Source organism: Electrona antarctica (genome assembly GCF_951216825.1).
Source record: "Electrona antarctica genome assembly, chromosome: 9".
NCBI classification, from domain to species: Eukaryota; Metazoa; Chordata; class Actinopteri; order Myctophiformes; family Myctophidae; genus Electrona; species Electrona antarctica.
Genome location: NC_136790.1, coordinates 31,073,351 through 31,093,350, shown reverse-complemented (window position 1 = coordinate 31,093,350; position 20,000 = coordinate 31,073,351). Strand labels below are relative to the sequence as shown.

Here is a 20,000-nt window from a genome sequence, read left to right as displayed (position 1 = left end):
TAGTAGACAATGGCTATAGCGAAATTAGAGTTAGTCCACTGTAGATGGCAACAGAGAGAGTAGTAGACAATGGCTATAGCGAAATTAGAGTTAGTCCACTGTAGATGGCAACAGAGAGAGTAGTAGACAATGGCTATAGACCCAAAATCTCGCACTAGTCACTCCAGCATGGCAAATTATGGTGAAATTGGTGACCTGCCGAAATATCTTGTCTTCACACAACTTACATGGAGTCTTTAAATTATGTGGCCTAAATACCGCTAGGTTGAACTCTGCTGACAAACTACAATGATTTACATTCGGACACTGAGATTATATGATGTCATGACACGATTGTGACATATTTCAGCAGGTCACCAATTTCACCGTAACACCACCATTTTGGAGTGACTGTGAGTGAGCGAGTGGCCGAGATCTTGGGTATTGAAATTTAGCTCATGAGATGGTACGTGTGTCGCGCGCAGAACGGCACGTACACGCACGCACGCACGCACGCACGCACGCACGCACGCACGCACGCACGCACGCACGCACGCACACACACACACACACACATATACACATACACACACACACACACACAGTGTTCCAGCTCCAGCAGTCTATACTTGCTGGAACACATGCAGCAGCTGAGGGTAAGAATGGAGCTAACCTCACCCACTCTCATCCGAGCTGAGTGAAATCACTTGGAAATAAGTAAGTAAGTCAGTGAGGCTTATTTGTCGGTATCAGCCATGGTGCGGGAGTCTATCACCGTTTCAATGCACTAGACCACACGGAGATGGATTGCTGAGGTGGAACGCCACACCTACCATCAGCTCCCAGTACTTACTGCTGAGGTGGAACGCCACACCTACCATCAGCTCCCAGTACTTACTGCACCACTTCAAGCCGTGCTCCTCATACGCTGAGTTGGCGGTGACCTAGCCTCGCGTTGCGATACTAATATATGCAATAGGGGCGGGTGAAGTGTGGCTGCGCCAGGCTAGCAGTGACCGGGATCCAACCCATGAGCTTGTGGTCGAAAGGCGAATGCGAATGCTCTACCGACTCTACCCGGGAAATAGTTTTTCGATTAATATTCTGAGAGCACCCTCGAGGACAATGACAACAAATATGAGTGACTCCTCCGCAACTACAAATACGGTTGTTGTACTATAGAGCAAGGCAGTTCATTCCAGAGGAGCTGCTAGAGCACTTAAACACTATATATTTAATTTGCCGGAGTCCCCCAAGGGTCTATCCTTGGCTGACTTCTTTTATCCCTCTACTCCAAATCTCGTTGCCCCGTAAGCTCACAATGCGGCGCAACGTAACATGTTGCCATTGCCATTCGTTACTGGGAAGAAAAGAGGAATGAAGTGATTTGTGAATACTGAGCATCCACTTTGTTTTCACAATGATTATCAAATTATTTCAGCTCTAAAAACATCACAGTGAATATGTGAATCTATCTTCATCATAATACATCATTCAAAATCAAATGTTTTAGAATTCTGTGTACCACAGTAGGCCAAATTACTCACTTAAGACCACATAATGTCCAGCAGCACTTTGCAGTCCAATCGACACCTGTGGTGTCTAGTCATTAGACTATTCTAAATCCTCAAAGAAAACGTCATAGGTTCACAAACCTATTGTGGATACATACTGCAGTGTATGCAGTGTTCTCCAAAGCATCCATTGACAATAAATGTGCATTCCAGGAAAGGCACTTTCCCGTTTTTGAATGACAGCTAATATGCTACCATCATATAAAAACGTAATACAAATATGTGTAATAAAAACAATCTATAGAAAATAATGGCCTATTAAAAGTGGTTCTTGTTGAGGGGGCACGGTGGCACAAAAACATGAGTAATCCTGGTTTCTAAACTGATGGAGGGGAAAGGAACTGGTTGGAATAACATGTTCCTTCCATGCACTATGGCCAACTGGGGAAAGGAACTGGTTGGAATAACATGTTCCTTCCATGCACTATGGCCAACTGGGGAAAGGAACTGGTTGGAATAACATGTTCCTTCCATGCACTATGGCCAACTGGGGAAAGGAACTGGTTGGAATAACATGTTTCTTCCATGCACTATGGCCAACTGGGGAAAGGAACTGGTTGGAATAACATGTTCCTTCCATGCACTATGGCCAACTGGGGAAACTCCCCCCTGTCAGGTGAAAAGAAGCGGCTTGGACTTCTCATGCATTGAAGGAAGCATGCATGAGGTCAGTCCGTTGCTCTCCCCAGGTTGGCAGAGGGAGTGTAGCGCCCAGGATTACATTAGACAATTGACACTGGGAGCCATATCGCTGAACCAATAGGATCCACCACCTGTTTTCGACTGGCACCCGCCCCTCTAGACCAGAAACCACACAGGCTGGGCCAGGCTATTGGTATTATAATGCTAGACATGTTAACATGTTGAAAAGTATCATCAAATATCCACATTCCCAAAATGACAAAACATATTGGGATATTACTCTCTGAAAGCTACATATCAATTTTCTTAAATTTGTACACTGTCAGAGTTACAATTGGATGAATTAATGATGAGGATTTTACTGTGTTCTTGGCCACAAATCCAGCAAAAGCCACAGCATACACATTACACAATGGCATGTGACAAGTGGAGTGCAATGTCTTTCTGAAAGCATCGCTGACAATACATTAAGACGCTTCCTGGAGACATCTCTCTGGCACCAGATGAACAAGTGCAGTCCAATACTGTAGGCATCCAATTTAGAGAAGCAGTGGAAACAAAAAAAAAGTGTAATTTTATTATTAATATTTCAAAAAGACAGCATAATATAGTCCTTAAACCTTTCCTGTCAGATAATTTCTTAATGTATTGGCTGGGTATGTATCTGTCGGTGTACTCCACCAGACAATGAGGGACCACTGTTCTTGATGACGTAACTAAAGTACGTTTCAAAATTGGTATAAGGTCAATAGGGGGTATGTATGTATATATGTATGTATGTATGTGTGTGTGTGTGTGTGTGTGTGTGTGTGTGTGTGTGTGTGTGTGTGTGTGTGTGTGTGTGTGTGTGTGTGTGTGTGTGTGTATGTATGTATGTATGTGTATGTATGTATGTATGTATACGTATGTATGTATGTGTATGTATGTACAGTATGTATGTATGTCGGTTAGGTTGGGTTACTCCAACAGCCAATAATGGACCACCATTCTTGGACAGCAGCAGAGCACTTTAGGACTCAGAGCAGCAGTCGTACCAGCAGTGGTAAGTGCACCTCATGGCGCGCTCTGCTTGCGCACAAGTAGGCCATACATGGCCTACTTGTGTGCAAGGCAAGTTGGCAGCTCGACAAGGTCTATTAAAGGCATGGCTTTCATGGATCGCGGAATTCATGTGGTCATGTCATTGTCATTTCCCTTCATTGTCAATGGCATTTAATGTTTGTGTTGCCACAAATTTACGTCATATTTGGCGGACATTTGACCTAATTTCTCCTTTCATTATCAATGGCATTTAATGTTTGTGTTGCGACAAATTTACGTCATATTTGACCTAATTTCTCATCTCATTGTCAATGGCAAATATTGAGACGTGTGGGGAGAACATTTACGTCAAATTTAATAATAAAACAACTAGAACTGCACTCTGTCGAGTGCCTACTTGCTTGTTGCACACAAGTAGGTCATAAATGGCCTACTAGTGCGCAAGCAGAGCGTGCAAGTACTGTCGACCGTCAAGGTATAACTGGTATAGGTAGCTCTCAATGATCACTAGCTCTCAATGATGACGTAATAAAGATGTGGATTAAAGGACCCAATGCCAGAATGTAATTGGTTTTTGATGGTGACGTAATGACGATATGTTTTAGTGTCGGGAAGATTAGAGGTAATGTAATGTGGTAATATAAATTTGCACAAGATATATTTGGCGGACATTTGACCTAATTTCTCCTTTCATTGTCAATGGCAAATATTGAGTGTGGGGAGAAAAGCTGTATATAGGAGGGGCTAGTGCACCTCAAAGCTGTATATAGGAAGGGCTAGTGCACCTCAAAGCTGTATATAGGAGGGGCTAGTGCACCTCAAAGCTGTATATAGGAGGGGCTAGTGTACCTCAAAGCTGTATATAGGAGGGGCTAGTGCACCTCAAAGCTGTATATAGCAGGGTCTAGTGCACCTCAAAGCTGTATATAGGAGGGGCTAGTGCACCTCAAAGCTGTATATAGGAGGGGCTAGTGCACCTCAAAGCTGTATATAGGAGGGGCTAGTGCACCTCAAAAAGTTCACCTTGCATGAAGTGAGGGGCGCTCTTATAATCATACATCACATTCCGTGCTCAGCCAATCAAATCATCACATTTCGTGGTACAAACACACCAAGCTGTGCAAAAAGGTTTTATATTTCAAAAGTACAAAACATAAATTATGTGGAAAAAATGGGTTGTTACTTCCTTGCCCTTGGCCTACTGCCAGTGTGTACAAGAAATGTGGCGCTAATGATGACAGAGTGACTTGTATAGGGCTGCAACTATCAATTTCCCTATTTTCTTAGCGATTATTCAACCGATTACTTTTCAGATTAATCAAATAATCTCGTCGACTATAATCCTTAAGAAATGTCTATACTATACTATGTCTAGACTATACTCAGGGATGTGCTGGGCCCATAATTCAGCCCGGGAAGTGGAGTTGCGGAGGCCCTCTAGCGAACTGATGGTGCGCGGCGCGCCGGCGAAATGAAACACCGACGAATCAAGGGCGTGCGAGCGCATTTTAGGTCACTTTAGGTCCTACAGTGACCTAAAATCATTGTCCATGGATGTCATGTTTATACCTGCCACAGAAGACAGTGCTGCATTGCGCGACACGGCCGACACCACAGTACCACGAAGCCTAAACATGTGCATCTACCCACAGCTGTAGGCCGTATAGTTAATTAGTCTGCCTCGGCCCGCCGTGTGGAGTGTGTACTGTGTGTGTGTGACACTGACAGGCTGCGCTGCAGCCAGGATGGCTGAGGCAGCCTTGCTTTGCACAACATTATGTCACAAAGCAACATGATTATATAGGCTGTTACCTTGTTAAAAGATATTGTGTATCTTCGAAATTAAACATGATTTTCTTTTTTTTTTTAACGGCTGGCCCAGACGGGCCTGGACTGGACTGGCCGTTCGGGAGTTGTCCCGAATTTCCCAATGGCCAGCACGTCCCTGACTATACTGTAGTGTTGAATACTAGTCTAGAATGAACAGATTTCCTCTTAGTGATAAAGTCCTCTAGTCACTAGAGGACTTTATCACTAAGAGGAAATCTGTTAGAGTCTAGTGGGGAAGTTGTAAACAAACAATGACCCTGGGTTACTGAAGCATTAGGTAGTGGCCGCTTAGCAGGCTAGCTGGCATGCTAACTGTTATAGTGCTATGCTGGCAGGCCGATAGGCAAGCAAGCTGGCAGCCTATCTGTTAGCTTGCCAAGTGCATCCGAGGGTATCGCGGCCTGTGCCATTGAATTGGAGATGAGCAGTGAATGTGACGAGGGGATTTAGCTTTGCTGTTCAACGTCCCACGATATGGAGAAACAGCATGTGACTGCACTGTGTTTCTGTATGGCTCTATTTGTTTATGTGTGTGTGTGTGTGTGTGTGTGTGTGTGTGTGTGTGTGTGTGTGTGTGTGTGTGTGTGTGTGTGTGTGTGTGTGTGTGTGTGTGTGTGTGTGTGTGTGTGTGCGCGCGTACGTGCGTGCATGCATGCGTGTATGTGTGTGTGTGAGCCTGTGTGTACTGTACGTATGTGTGTGTGGCAGTATGGTGCATTTGGCATTGTCAAACTCACCCTAGGCAGTGTGACGGGACACTAAGCCTCATGCATAGTGTATGAGCTATAGCTCCCCAAGTCTCTAACTGACCCCTAGCACCTTCCACAGTATACACTTGGCCCTGCTAAATTTTGTGCCTCAGGCAAGTGTCAGGACTCAAGCAAATCCACACTTGGTTAATTTAAAGGCACAAAAAGCTTTTTATGCATTACACCTAGGGCAGGCAGGACAGCCAAAGTTTCTAGCTCAAGGCTTGCATTGGGATGTAGGAAGGGCCACATAGAGCTAAGTCTGTGGACCCAAATGCAGCAACAACATTAATGCACAATGAAATTGGGGCAGATGTCTTATGCTAACTGCTTAACTGGATAAGCAGATTTCTTTGCTGTTAACTCATTATATAATTAGCAAAATAGCAACTATTCGAGCTGAGCGCTCGCTCAGCTCGAATAGTTGTAGTGATAAATGTAAACTTTAAATACTGGATGAGTGATCATTTATTACTAGCTATATCAATAAACACAACATGCGATCAATTGGTTATCGATCTGTCTGTCCTTCATCCTGTCCGCATGCACTCATTCCTGGGTACTATTTATTTAATCACTTTACAAGATGACAGAAATTGAACAAGTTTGGGGATGGGGGCACCGTTTACTTACCAAGTCAAAATAGGCTTTCCAGCTCTGTGCTCAATGCACTCAGTCAGGGCTAAATTAAATATGCCTCATCACTGTCTCTCTGCCATTGAGACAAACATAGACATATCAAGATATTTCCATGTTAGAGATGTTAATCTGTCTGGCTAACATTGTTTCGCTAGGCTATTTCAATGTTAGCTGTGAAATTAAGCAACTAAAGTACAACACAGTAGTAGTTTTCACTATTATAGATTATTATTATTGATAATGGTTGAAATGTTCCAAAAGAGAACGGAACTTAATGACTGTCATGGCACAATTAACAGTAAGGAACACCTACCTATACCCATGTAACATTGCTTAATTGCTTTACACTCACACTGCACACATCACATGGACACACTTCCTGTGTGAAGAGCCACACATACAGTACATACAACACATCTGAAAAATCACACCCGTGTGAACTGAGTGGTGTAAGGTATTATATAGCCTGATCAGCTCTGACGTAATGAAATCAGCTCTGACGTAATGAAATCACACCCGGGTGAACTGGGTGACCGTAGCAACCATGCTCATTTTTTGCGCACAGACTAACAAAGCCAGTTGTAGGAGTGGTTTACACCACTCAATAATGAAATCACACCCGGGTGAACTGGGTGACCGTAGCAACCATGCTCATTTTTTGCGCACAGACTAACAAAGCCAGTTGTAGGAGTGGTTTACACCACTCAACAACTGTACTGCACGCACCTGCACGCCCGCACACACACACACACACACACACACACACACACACACACACACACACACACACACACACACACACACACACACACACACACACACACACACACACACACACACACACACACACACACACACACTGAGTCGCTTGTCTTTTCTCTGAGAAAAACAAAAATAATAGAAGGTTAGAAAATCAATAACTGCCTTCTCTGCCCAAGGCTAATAGCACATGCTCTCTCTCTCTGTGTCTCTCTGTCTCTCTCTCCCTCCCTCCCTCTCTTTGTGGAGAGACGGAGACAGTCGCCAGGGAGATTGTCACTCACACTACCAAATGATCAGCCATGCCTTCCACTGATTACGCACTCAGTAAGACAGTCGGACAGTCAATTAGTCATTGAGGAGGGCAGTGGGCACCTAGTCAGTCAGTCAGTGGGATGGTTGGGTAAACTCATTTAAATCATTCAGTCAGCAGGTCAGTCAGTTAGGTGCACTCGGTTGCCTGTTCAGTCAGACAGTATATCAGTCAATAAAAGGTTGAATATGACAGGAAGTCATTAATCAAATGCAGTGCATACAGTGCAGGGATGGTGTCATGGCAAGCAATGTCATGAGCAGCACGTATAGGATTAAATGGCAATGTACTATATATATATATATATATATATATATATATATATATATATATATACATACATACTATACATACACACACACACACACACACACACGTTTAAAGTGAATCAATCGTAAGCTATTGACAATCTCCATCTTGATTCTCCATCCTGATTCTAGTAGGAAAACAGGGTACCGACTGTGAACAGCCTTTCACACACTAGAACATAATGATTGCGAGCGTCCAGCGTGACGACCCCCAGACCAGCAAGGATTCAATCCCATCTGGAAAATCAGTAATGTGTCCTCCACTTAAAGCTCACGACAGGCCATTACTAGCTCAGAGCATCGATCAAATATTATAGAGATGGCAGTCAATGGGGTGTAGTTTATGGATGAGACATTTACCTGGATGTCATTGGAGAACAATATGGATTTTAGAAAAAGGGAGACAGATGCAGAGAGAGAGAGAGAGGGGGGGGGGCATACCTAATTTACTGTATGTGTCATACACCAGGTGGTCAGATCACAAGATGTGAAGCCAAGGAGAGATGAGATGGAAGAGTGTGATAGAGAGTGCGTGCGTGCCGTGCATGCGTGCGTGCCGTGCATGCGTATGTGCGTGCCGTGCATGTGTGCATGTGCGCGACAGAAGCTCTTGGAGGTTTTTTTGAGGGCCTCCTATGTCCAGCTTTTAGTGTATGTAACCCAATTTTTGTCCCAACACAAATATTATGCCCTTGACAATGAATGGACAATTTTGAGTATTTGCACAACACAAACATTGATGACGAAGGCAAATTGTGATTGTCGGAATGAAATGATGTATGATGATGTACGATGATAAGAGCGCCCCTCACTTCACACAGGTGTGATCTTTGAGGGGCGCTAGTCCCTCCTATATACAGCTTTTTGTCCTTAACTTGTGTCACATTTGCCATTGACAATGAAAGGAGAATTTACGTCATATGTGGACGAGCAAATCGGCAATCTATCTAACCACAGTGCCACTGCACTTAAAGTCATGTCATCTTACATGATCATGGTGAAAAGATGAGTTTTTTTAAACATTGTATCATGGTTTAAAGATAATAACATAAGTTGACAACAAACTTGTTCAAGCCATCTTTTTGACCTTTGCTTCATTTTTGAGTGGTGTAAACCACTCCTACAACTGGCTTTTGTGTGCAGAAAAAAATGAGCATGGTTGCTATGTTCAAAATAATTTCTGACGTAATTAAATCACACCCGGGTGAACTGGATGACCGTAGCAACCATGGTCATTTTCTCTGCACAGAAAAAGCCAGTTGTGAAATCACATCCGGGTGTGATTTCATTACGTCAGATCAGAGCTGATCAGGCTACATAATACCTTACCTTATTTCATTACGTCAGACATTACGTCAGACCACAGCTGATCATGCTATAACCTTACACCACTCGGTTCACACGGGTGTGATTTTTTTTTAAACAACAAAGATTTTTGCCAAGCTCTTGACTGCAACCCTGCCTTTGCTGACTGCCCTATTGGATTTTGACCCTTTGCTAGTCCATAGTTTTGATTGTTGCCTTCTCCTTGCCAGTTTTGATTTTTGAGGGCTGCTATATTCAGCTGTTAGTGTAGATTTTCGTCTTACACAAACATTAAATTCCCATTGACATTGAATGGAGAATTTACGTCACGTTACTGATGATGTGCGATGATAAGAGCACCCCTCACTTCACACGGGTGTGATTTTTTTTAACATTAAAACGTTTCAGTGTCTTTTCACAATTGCATGACAATTGTATGTGCGCATAAGAGTCTGTCCTGTGTGAATAACATTGCACTGCAGGGCCAGAGTGGTAGCACCATGCATGCATGCATGCACACATTTTATGCTTCAACTCTGATGTATTTCTCTCCCGCTCTCCTTCTCTCGTCTATTCCTCCAATTCCTCCTTTGTGAAGGTAGTGTCTAGTTCCTTTGTTGTTGAAATGATTGACAGAGATATTCTGACTTAAACATGTACTTCTCCCTCGTTCCTTCAATACTTCAATACTTACCATTCCCTCGATTCCTTCCCTCATCATCCATTCATCTTCTGCACCCCCTCCCTCTCTCTCTGTACTCTATGAACTCTTCCCTTAGTGACTTTGGCAGAGCCACTCTGCCAAAGTTGATTTCCTTCATTTGGTTTTGTTCACTTTCACCACTTTCTCCATCTCTTACTCCTTAATGTGTCGATTCCACTTTAATCCACCACCACAAGGGCCTCATCCTTCTTTTTAGCTTGGAGTCATATCATATTCTCCCTCTTTCTATCATTCTTTATGCACTTTAGGAGGCCACATTCATATACTGCAGCGACACAGCTGACATTCACAGGAGTGTTACAGCCAGGTACGTTCACACAAGGCTAGGAGGCCACATTCATATACTGCAGCGATACAGCTGACATTCACAGGTTCACACAAGGCTCTGTTATGAAAAACAGTCACTACCTGAAAGTTACTTAAACAGCGCTACACTAACAACTAGTTGTTGTTAACATCACAAAGGGTTAATTAGTAATATTACTCATTCCTAGAAAAATGTAATAATATTACAGTAACACATTTGTTGTAATGCGTTATATACTGCCCAATACTGATCATCACCATACATACTATGACTACTTCCGGTTCCTCAAGCACAGAATCAACAGATAAAGTTGATCATCAATATTTGGATTTTATATCATGGCCAGTGAGCTATACAATACAACCCAAGGTTTTAACAAAGTCCAACATTAGCGGTGTGCCGGTGAGGTAAGAAACCCTAGAGGGTTCTTGTATAAGCCCCTCTAGGGTTTCTTACCTCACCTCACTAAATGGTCATCTGTCCCTTGGAAAGAACTAATATATTATGTATGTGTATATATGTTGTGCGACTGCGAATAAAATAAATCAAGATGGGTAGTAGCGGCCCAGACGGTTAGCTCAACCGTCTGGGCACCTAGGCTGCCGAGCCAGCCTGACGGCATGCCGTGGGTTCGACTCCCGATCCCGACATCCTTTGTCGCGTGTCTTCCCCCCATCTCTCTCCCCATTTCCTGTCAGATTACTTTCAACCAATCAATAAAGGCGGAAAAAGGCCCAAAAATATCTTTAAAAGATGGCTAGTAGCTAGGGTTGACCCGATCCGATCATGTGAACGTCCTGTTTGTAACCATTGCCCAGTTTTCCCAAAAACTATGATAGAGAAACGGCTGTTAAGTTAGTGAAATAGGTATAGCCTAAAAAACTGTCCATAACATTTTGTTGGTTGCTGGAAGCAGAGACAGAGGAACTACTCAACACACACGAAAAGACGCCAGAGCGGAAGTAGGGGCGTGGCCAGGAATCTCATGTATAGCTTTCTATAGACACGGAGCAACTTATTGATCATTGGCTGTCCTTTAAGCCAGACTCTGAACGTCATCACGTCCTCTCAGGCAAGAAGCAGCAGCAACACAGGACGGCACACAGACACAGTGACAACAAGTACAGAGGCTGAGGCACACGAACTGATCTGATTTCAGCTGTTCGATTTACTTAGGAATTACGCTCAATATGAGCGAGTGGTACAAATACATGGACCACAGGTCCATTTGGTTCCTTCTGCACCCTCGCAGAGTAAGATTTTGATCATGATGTAACGTTACCAGATGGACTACATTAGAAGTACATGACACACCAAAGTAACAAAGTACAAGTACTAGGGTTACCCGATCCGATCATTTCCACACTCATCCCATGCAGGGCATTGGATGAGTGAGGGCATTCATTACTATTAGTATGTGTATATTGTTTTGAATTTGTAAGTGATGGGTTTTTTTCCCACACATCTCTTAGTACTGTATGTCGAAAGGAATTGTGGAAATAAACAACCTCTGGTTGGTTGACTGGTATAGGAGCATTCTAAAGGAATCCTCATTGATGTTGCCTCCCGTGGCTATACTGTATCTGCAGCTGTAGGCTTTGTTCACATGGTCCAAATAAAGCCCCTGTCTTCAAGGAAATGCCATAATTTCCCCATGATTGTCTTGACCTTGTTTTCTGAAGACCTCGTTTATAATGTCCACATGTTCCCCAGAGTTTTATGTTTGACCAAATATAGGGAAAAAGGCCGCTCAAGACTCAACCAGGTTGAAAACATAATCCATCATCATCTATCTCTCCTGGTTTCAGTGAGAGCTTGTTTCCCTGGAGAGACACTGAGACTCCTCTTCACTCAGCTGCTTGATAGAGTTCAAAGTAGATGTACTGTAGTGCAATCAGAGGAATGGAACACATCTGCAGGCTATCCTGCCAGTGCACACCATCATATCATTGCAGATACTCAACAACACGTACATAAAATGCAAGAGGGACAATCATTTTGGCGTTATACATAAATACAGTTATATACATTAGTAGACAAACACATTATGTGCATGTACTGCACGTACAAACACACCTACAGCTAGACAAACATGATACACCAAATGATTAGTTAAGATTATCTAAATGATTAGATAAGAGAAGAGAAAACCACAAGATATGCACTAAATTCAATTCGCATCTTGATTTTGTGACTATTCCCATCCCTCAGTTACACAACTCTGAGAAGCAACTGTACTGTATCTGCATGTTGGACTTAAGGAGTTGTTGATTCGAAATAGAGTAAAGAAATAGAAAAAATAATGATTGATGTAAAATGTAAATATTTTGATAAAGTGCCATGTTTTCTTGAATGAAGAAAGCAATGCTGTAATCAGCCCCACTGAACTGCTAATGAACCGTGTCAATTCATCTGCACAAAAGCAGCCCTCTTGACCATGGCATCATTTCAATAATGGCCGCAGCTTTTATGAAGGGGCTACTCAATATAAACACTTTTGAAAGCCAATGCTACCACACACACACACACACACACACACACACACACACACACACACACACACACACACACACACACACACACACACACACACACACACACACACACACACACACACACACACACACACACACACAAAAATGAAGAAAAAAATATATATACTTCTTTTTTGTGTAAAATGAAAGGACCAAAACAAATCCATCAATGTAGCTTCACATAAAAATGAATAATAAATTAAACCCCCTGGCTGCTCAAATAGTGCTGTCATGCTGTGGTAAACTGCAATGTTGAAGCATATTTATACCATATCTCGGAAACCAGCTTGAATATGATTTTTGATCTTTGGTACTCTAAAGCACAACACCATACATAAACACTGTTCATACACACATGAATCCCCTCGCCCCCAGCATTTATTTGTCCACAGTAATGCCTGATTTACAGAATACTTAGCGCAGCTGCGCAGGTAACACTTAACGGAAATATGAGATCCACAAGCTCAGAAATTGTCACTCTGCGACACGCTGTGAGCTTGCAGATCTGTTATTTTAAGTGCACAAAAAAAACGTGTGTGCGCAGCAAAGTAGAATGTGGCTTTCTCACTCAATGTACGCCTTCTATAGTAAAGCCTCCCCAATAATCAAGGCACAAATAGAATGGCACTTTACCAGGCACAACAGGAGTCTACACTCACAAATGCACACACAAAGTGCGCACGCATGCGCACACGCACACGCACACACACACACACACACACACACACACACACACACACACACACACACACACACACACACACACACACACACACACACACACACACACACACACACAGGCTCTCAGGTTAGATAAATGCTTCATTCAGGAGAGAGAGAGAGAGAGAGAGAGAGGTTCAAGGTTAAGTGTGTGGAATAGAGTGGCAAGTGTTTCTCAGAAGCGGACAGCCTCAATGATGGAGTTTTAAATGGCACAGCACTAACATTATCATTCTGCACCAACGCTTGGTGGTGGAACCTCAGTGCTGAAAGTAGGTGTGACACTGGAATGATGTTTTTTAGAAGTGTGTGTTGCTTTAATGGGACTTTAAGGTCATCTGTGTTTAGTTGCTGCGAGGCGGCTGAAAGATGAGTGTGTGGGTGTGAATCAGGTGTTAATCCCTGTTGTTTATTATCATCTCCACCAGCCTGGAGGGCCGGGAGGCGGAGATTATGTTTTTGCCATTTCTGTCTGAGCTAATGTTGAAAACCGTCAAACTGATAAGCATCACATCTTTCATGCAGGCAGCCAATAAGCCAAGGAAGACACTCCACCACAATCTTTTTCAAATCGGTCTCATAGTGGTGCTATACCAATACCACCCTGCTTTAAGCTTTGGCCTATAACTCGAATTGTAATTTTTCTCCTTGGATTTCTTGGATCGTGATGCAACTTGTCCACGCCCATATTTCCTCACTTTTTGCTTCTACTCCTAGAGTTTGTGTCCAAAATGCACACAAACCACTACAAATGATCTCTGCATCATGTGATAAACATGTATAATCCATTACCATTTTTTTTAGACTAGAGGTTTGGGACGCTGAGGCCCACACATCTGGAGTTCCCCGATCCGACCGTTAAGTCTGAGTCATAGTCTCAGAGTACCCGTCTACCTGTGTCCCTTTTATGCTCATACAGATCTCTGTCTGTCTACCTGTGTCCCTTTTGTGCTCATACAGATCTCTGTCTGTCTACCTGTGTCCCTTTTGTGCTCATACAGATCTCTGTCTGTCTACCTGTGTCCCTTTTATGCCCATGAATGTACAGTAGATCTCTGTATCTGTCAGTCCTTGTTCTTTTCATGCCCCCAAAAGGTATCGGTCGGATCTGCAATTTTGAACAACCACATCATATCCGAACAACTCTGCGGTGGGCACCACACTCCCTCGAGTCCTCGAAGTCGGTCAATCCCATATATGAGCATGACCAAATTATACAGAATGGGCATAGCGGTCGGATCTGTGGCTCTGGACAACTGGATCTCTATACATACCTACATATGGCCGTATCAGGTTTATGTTATGTCTAAGTCATATCGACGTAGCTGTAGTCCACCGCCAGGCGGCCGTCCGGTTTTCCAAAAACAGTATGAACGCAACATGCAATCAATTCCAAATTGGAATCACATATTAAGGTGTTTCTATAGACTGCAACTCCAAAAACTATTAACACTTAATAATTTAGTTTTGGCCCGAAGCAAGCAAGTGTTTACATTTCCCTACTTTTCCTCCAATTTCTCAATCGTTCTCCATTCTTTTCTTCTTCCACCTTCTACCTCCGTAATGCACACAATTGTTCCACCAGAAGGTAGAGCAGATGCCTGGGAATCACTGCTAGGGCTCAATGCAGAGGACAAATTAAAAAAAGTTATGTGCAAATGCACTTGGCCAATACCCCTCTTTCCTTTAACTGGCAGCCTATAATAAATGTCTTACGTCACACCAAAGACAGACAAAGACCTCATGGGCAAAGCTCCGTGATAAGGCAGGGTCTCGATGCGCTGACATTTTCTTGTGCCCCCTCACACACACTGAAGGTCCCATATGCATGACAATGACCCAACCTGACGGAGGAGAAATTGGGAGTGATAGGGGAGCAGAGGGTGTGAAGGAATATCTTTAAGTAGCTGTCTTTTGTAGGTGGCAGAGCTCATAATGTGTGAAAAGGATTGTGTGTGTGTGTGTGTGTGTGTGTGTGTGTGTGTGTGTGTGTGTGTGTGTGTGTGTGTGTGTGTGTGTGTGTGTGTGTGTGTGTGTGTGTGCGTGCGTGCGTGCGTGCGTGCGTGCGTGCGTGCGTGCGTGCGTGCGTGCGTGCGTGCGTGCGTGCGTGCGTGCGTGTGTGTGTCATAACACATAAAAGACCTTATGAGTGACAGGTAGAAGGTCTGTGCCACTGTGTGTTAGGTGAACTTCAAGAGAGAGAGAGAGAGAGAGAGAGAGAGAGAGAGAGAGAGAGAGAGAGAGAGAGAGAGAGAGAGAGAGAGAGAGCGAGAGACAGAGACAGAGACAGAGACAGAGACAGAGACAGAGACAGAGACAGAGACAGAGACAGAGACAGAGACAGAGACAGAGACAGGCAGATAGACAGACAGATGGATGAGGTACTGTAATCCAGATCATGCACGGTTAAAAGAAAAGCAGATAAAACGGTCATGGCTGATTTACTAACTTATGCAGAATTGCAGATGGGGAGACGGGCCTTAAAAAGATTATTAAACAGACTAGAGCGGTGCCCGTGTTGTGATGTCAGAACAGGCCAGATCCATATATGGAGATATAGGGGTGATCAGGTCCAGAGCCCGGGCAGAGGCTTTTGTGCTGGTTCTGGACAACCGGAAATGCAGAGTACCCGTTCCACCCATCTGTCTGTGTCCCTTTTATGCTCATATATGGAGTTTCTCTCTGTGTCCCTTTATTCCTGTGTCAGGCATGCCCAAATATGGATTGTTGTGATGTCAGAACAGGGCAGGCCAGCTTATATGGAGTTCTGTGTCAGGCATGCCCAAATGTGGAGTGGTGTTATGTCAGAACAGGCCAACTCCATTTGGACCATGGGCAGGGGCCCTGTCCAGAGCCCGGGCAGAGGCCTTTTTGGAGCGATTCTGGACAACCGTGGGTCCGACCGACTTGACACTGGGCACTGCACCCCCTGTGGGGGTGTGGAACGGTTCTCGAGTTACGTGGATTACACACGTACAGACAGACAGATGGTGCATTTATAGATAGATAAGTCAACGATGCTAACTTTTGGTGTCGCTTTTTTAAGTAACTTTTTAAGGATTATATTGACCATGGTATAAGACTTATATTGAACATCTAATACAGAGACGAGAGAAAGTAATAATAATAATAATAATAATAATAATAATAATAATAATAATAATAATAATAATAATAATAATAATAATAATAAGGGTAATAATAATAATAATAATAATAAAAATACATTATCTCGTCAATCTGTGTGATCAATCCTTTCTATACAGTACTATTCATGGAAAACAGCACTGTCCAACAAGGTAGGTAATTATTACCTTAACAAAATGTTTGTGAAATATACAATGGTATGTAAGGGAAGCAAGGATGATTAAACACAGAGGTTTAATCATCCTGTCAAAAAATAACACACAAAAAGAGGAATCCGTTGATCCAATGTTTCTGTCATCAGTAAAACTGCTCTCTGTTGGCACTTAACCAGGAACAGTGAAACTTTCCTAGTTAAAATCCAGGCCCAATACTCTGCCAAGCGGCTGGCACTGTCAGATCCATTTATAGACGGGCAGACTGGACAGCTGCCCACGTGTCCAGAGGGGTCCTCGGACAGCCCAGTCATTCGTTATCATTAAGCCTGATCAGGAACCAGCAGTGGCAGCTCCACTTGTGTTCCTTCCATTCTTAGTGCTCTCTAAATCATCAACACTTCACTTCAATGTGCTCAAACTGTTTGGACATACAGGCCGTTCACTCAGCAGTGAATCTTGCTGAAAATGTCCACATCTAATAATTCATGTGTGTACCATAATAACATTTAATTGCACAAGAAACAGCTTTGTGGTTGTTACAGTATTTAGATATGCTTTTTCACTATTTTTGATAATTTTTGTTATTTCTGATTTCTTATTCTAATTATTATTATTTTGTTGTGATGGGCCAGGGATGAACGTCAAAAAACGTCTCCCTGATGATAACAGACATAATGAAGGCGAGATTGTGTCATATGATCTTGAAATATGAAGTCTTATATTATCTTATCTTCAAAGGTACATCTAGAAGAAACATCACTAGTGATGTTTAAATGACGGTCTCAAAAGCCTTTGAGATTGAGCTCATGCAGGATGGAGAACTCTTCAGAACACTTAAATGTCAACTTGAAAATCGAACAGCCTTTAAACGAATGCTGCTGGTCCCTCTTGGATAGTGAGATTAATCTCTGTCAGATTAGCTCAAGAAAGATAGATAAAATGTTTCTGATCACAAGTTTGCTTCTACAACGAGATAAGTATTTAAAATAAAAAAGGCACAGACTCTTAACGAAATCTTCTGGTAAAAGAAAAGTAATATTCAGCAAGTCATTGCAGTTCAGTAATTCCTCCTCTCGGTTGCAGGGGCCAGACACTGAAATCTATAACCTTCATTCTCAATCTTCCATCAAAGCCAGCCATAGACTCCTATCATAGACACTGGCAGGATTCAACCTCGTTCATCAGCGTCAGTCTGTCCTGTCCCTGTCCTGTCCCGTGTCGGAGGTGAATGGATGGTTCTGGGGTGAGAACCTATAAGACTTCACTATTTCTCCCCAAAGGATAGCATGGGCTCTGAGCCTGTTCTGGTTGGCAAACGGCCACCGAGAACAGCAGCCAAGTTCTCAATGCTATCGCTCCCCTGTCGTCATTCAAAGAGAGACGGGCATGTTCTGTTGAAGCTGTGGATTTATACTCTTCCCCTCATGCTCTCTCTCCAGCTCTTTTCCCCCCTCTTGTTCTAGTTCTCTCTCTCCCTCACAACAACCCCTGCCTCAAATTTGCCTGTTTGAATCAGAATTAAAGAATGCCTTGTGTTGCAGAAGAAAAAAAATAATGAATAAAAATCCAGCGACTTAGCCACGTTCGCCACGGCGACTCGCTCAGGCTGTGGCCTGTCCTATAGGCTGCCGAGCCAGCCTGACGGCGTGCTGCGGGTTCGACTCCCGATCCCGGCGGCCTTTGCCGCGTGTCTCCCCCCCCCCCCCCCCCATCTCTCTCCCCATTTCCTGTCAGTCTACTTTCAACCTGTCAATAAAGGCTTTGCATTCACAAAGTAATCCTACGTTTCATCATCATAATCATCATCATCATTTTCGATTGATAATATGACCTACTATATCCTCCCTGTATAAAAACTCAAGTGAAACCTATAGAATACCACCAGTTGCTTCGGTGATTTTACACACCTTTCTCGCCTTAAAGAAAAGCATAGGCATACACACAGACAATATGACAGCTGACAGCTGGTGTTCGAATGAGACGAGCCACATGCACCTGTACGCGCTCAGTCCCATGCTTTGCGTCTGCATTTTGAGCACACATGCAGCGGTAGAAAATGTAAATGTAATGTAAATATACTGTGAGCACTACCTCTGTATTGCATTTTAAAATAGGTCCCCGCTACCCCTCCTATAGCAGTTAACCAGAGAGCGCTACCTCCTCTCCACCAGCCTGCTGCTATCCGATGGTCAGTCAGCTTTCCACCTACAGTATGACAGTGTACTCTACTCATCGCCCATTCAACTGCAGATGTTTGCCAACAGGAGCTAGAGTATATCAGTACATTTCTTTTTTGTTTTTGTTTTTACAAATTGCGTTGTGGGATTGTACAGTAGATTGCCTATTTTCATCACACGACAGCATCGTACGACAGAGCATAAATATATACAATAGAGGAAACCAAACAATGTGATTGAGTCAAAGTAGAATACAATAATAGCATTTGTGCTCAATTGCCGTTTAAAGGCACACACACTCGCGCATGCACACACTCCCCCACAGTCACACACACACATCAATATGATTCATATTAACAAAATGTTAACTTTTTTACCTTTCCTCAGCACACACACACACACACACGCACACGCACACGCACACGCACACACAGTACCTTCTTGGCTTGCTGGATGCAGGACATGTACTGCTTGGCCAGGCTGGAGCACAGTAGGGACTGCTGTGGGTTGTCTCGGTAGCACTGGAGCACACGGCCCTGCAGCTCAGTGCACACAGTCTCTGTGTGCCGGGGCCTGGACGGAAGCACAAAGGTATAGTAGGGGAGATCATCAGTCTGACATTCACACTGTCAAAGGAAAGGATTGCACCGCCCACACTGAACGTTTTGAGCTTGTAGATCAGCTCTTTTTGGCAAAGAGATCCAGTGTAGATTGAAAAAGAATGCACCGTGTACAGTACAGTGCAACTCTCGTCCGTTTGATTAAGTTCCAAGTCTAAGTAGTTAAATTGAAATAATATTGATGATCAATTCCAAATATTATAAAGTATTCTGGGTACCCCTGGACTCTGAGTTGACCCCCCCTCCCAAGACCCAATCTTTTCACCAAAAATTGCCGATCAACAAGCTCACAACACATTGCAAACGCAACACGTTGTGAAGCTTGTAGATTGACCATTTTCTGCTATTGTTCTTATTTATATTAGTGTATTCGGAACACGTGCCTCTGCAGAGCAGTGGCCAGTTCTGGGGAACCACTCATCCGCTCGACTTCACAATCGACACTGCACTTCCTTGGGTCCTCAGCAATACACCTGC

General features: G+C 43.4%; 1 protein-coding gene across 1 annotated transcript in view; it reads right to left on the bottom strand.

The window, feature by feature from the left end:
- The window catches only part of chchd6b (coiled-coil-helix-coiled-coil-helix domain containing 6b), a 77,648-nt gene that overhangs the window by 1,371 nt on the left and 56,277 nt on the right, over positions 1-20,000 (bottom strand). The window contains exon 7 of the mRNA XM_079509316.1: positions 19,341-19,476. Coding sequence (XP_079365442.1) covers positions 19,341-19,476 — 136 coding nt within the window. The remainder of the gene's footprint in view (positions 1-19,340; positions 19,477-20,000) is intronic.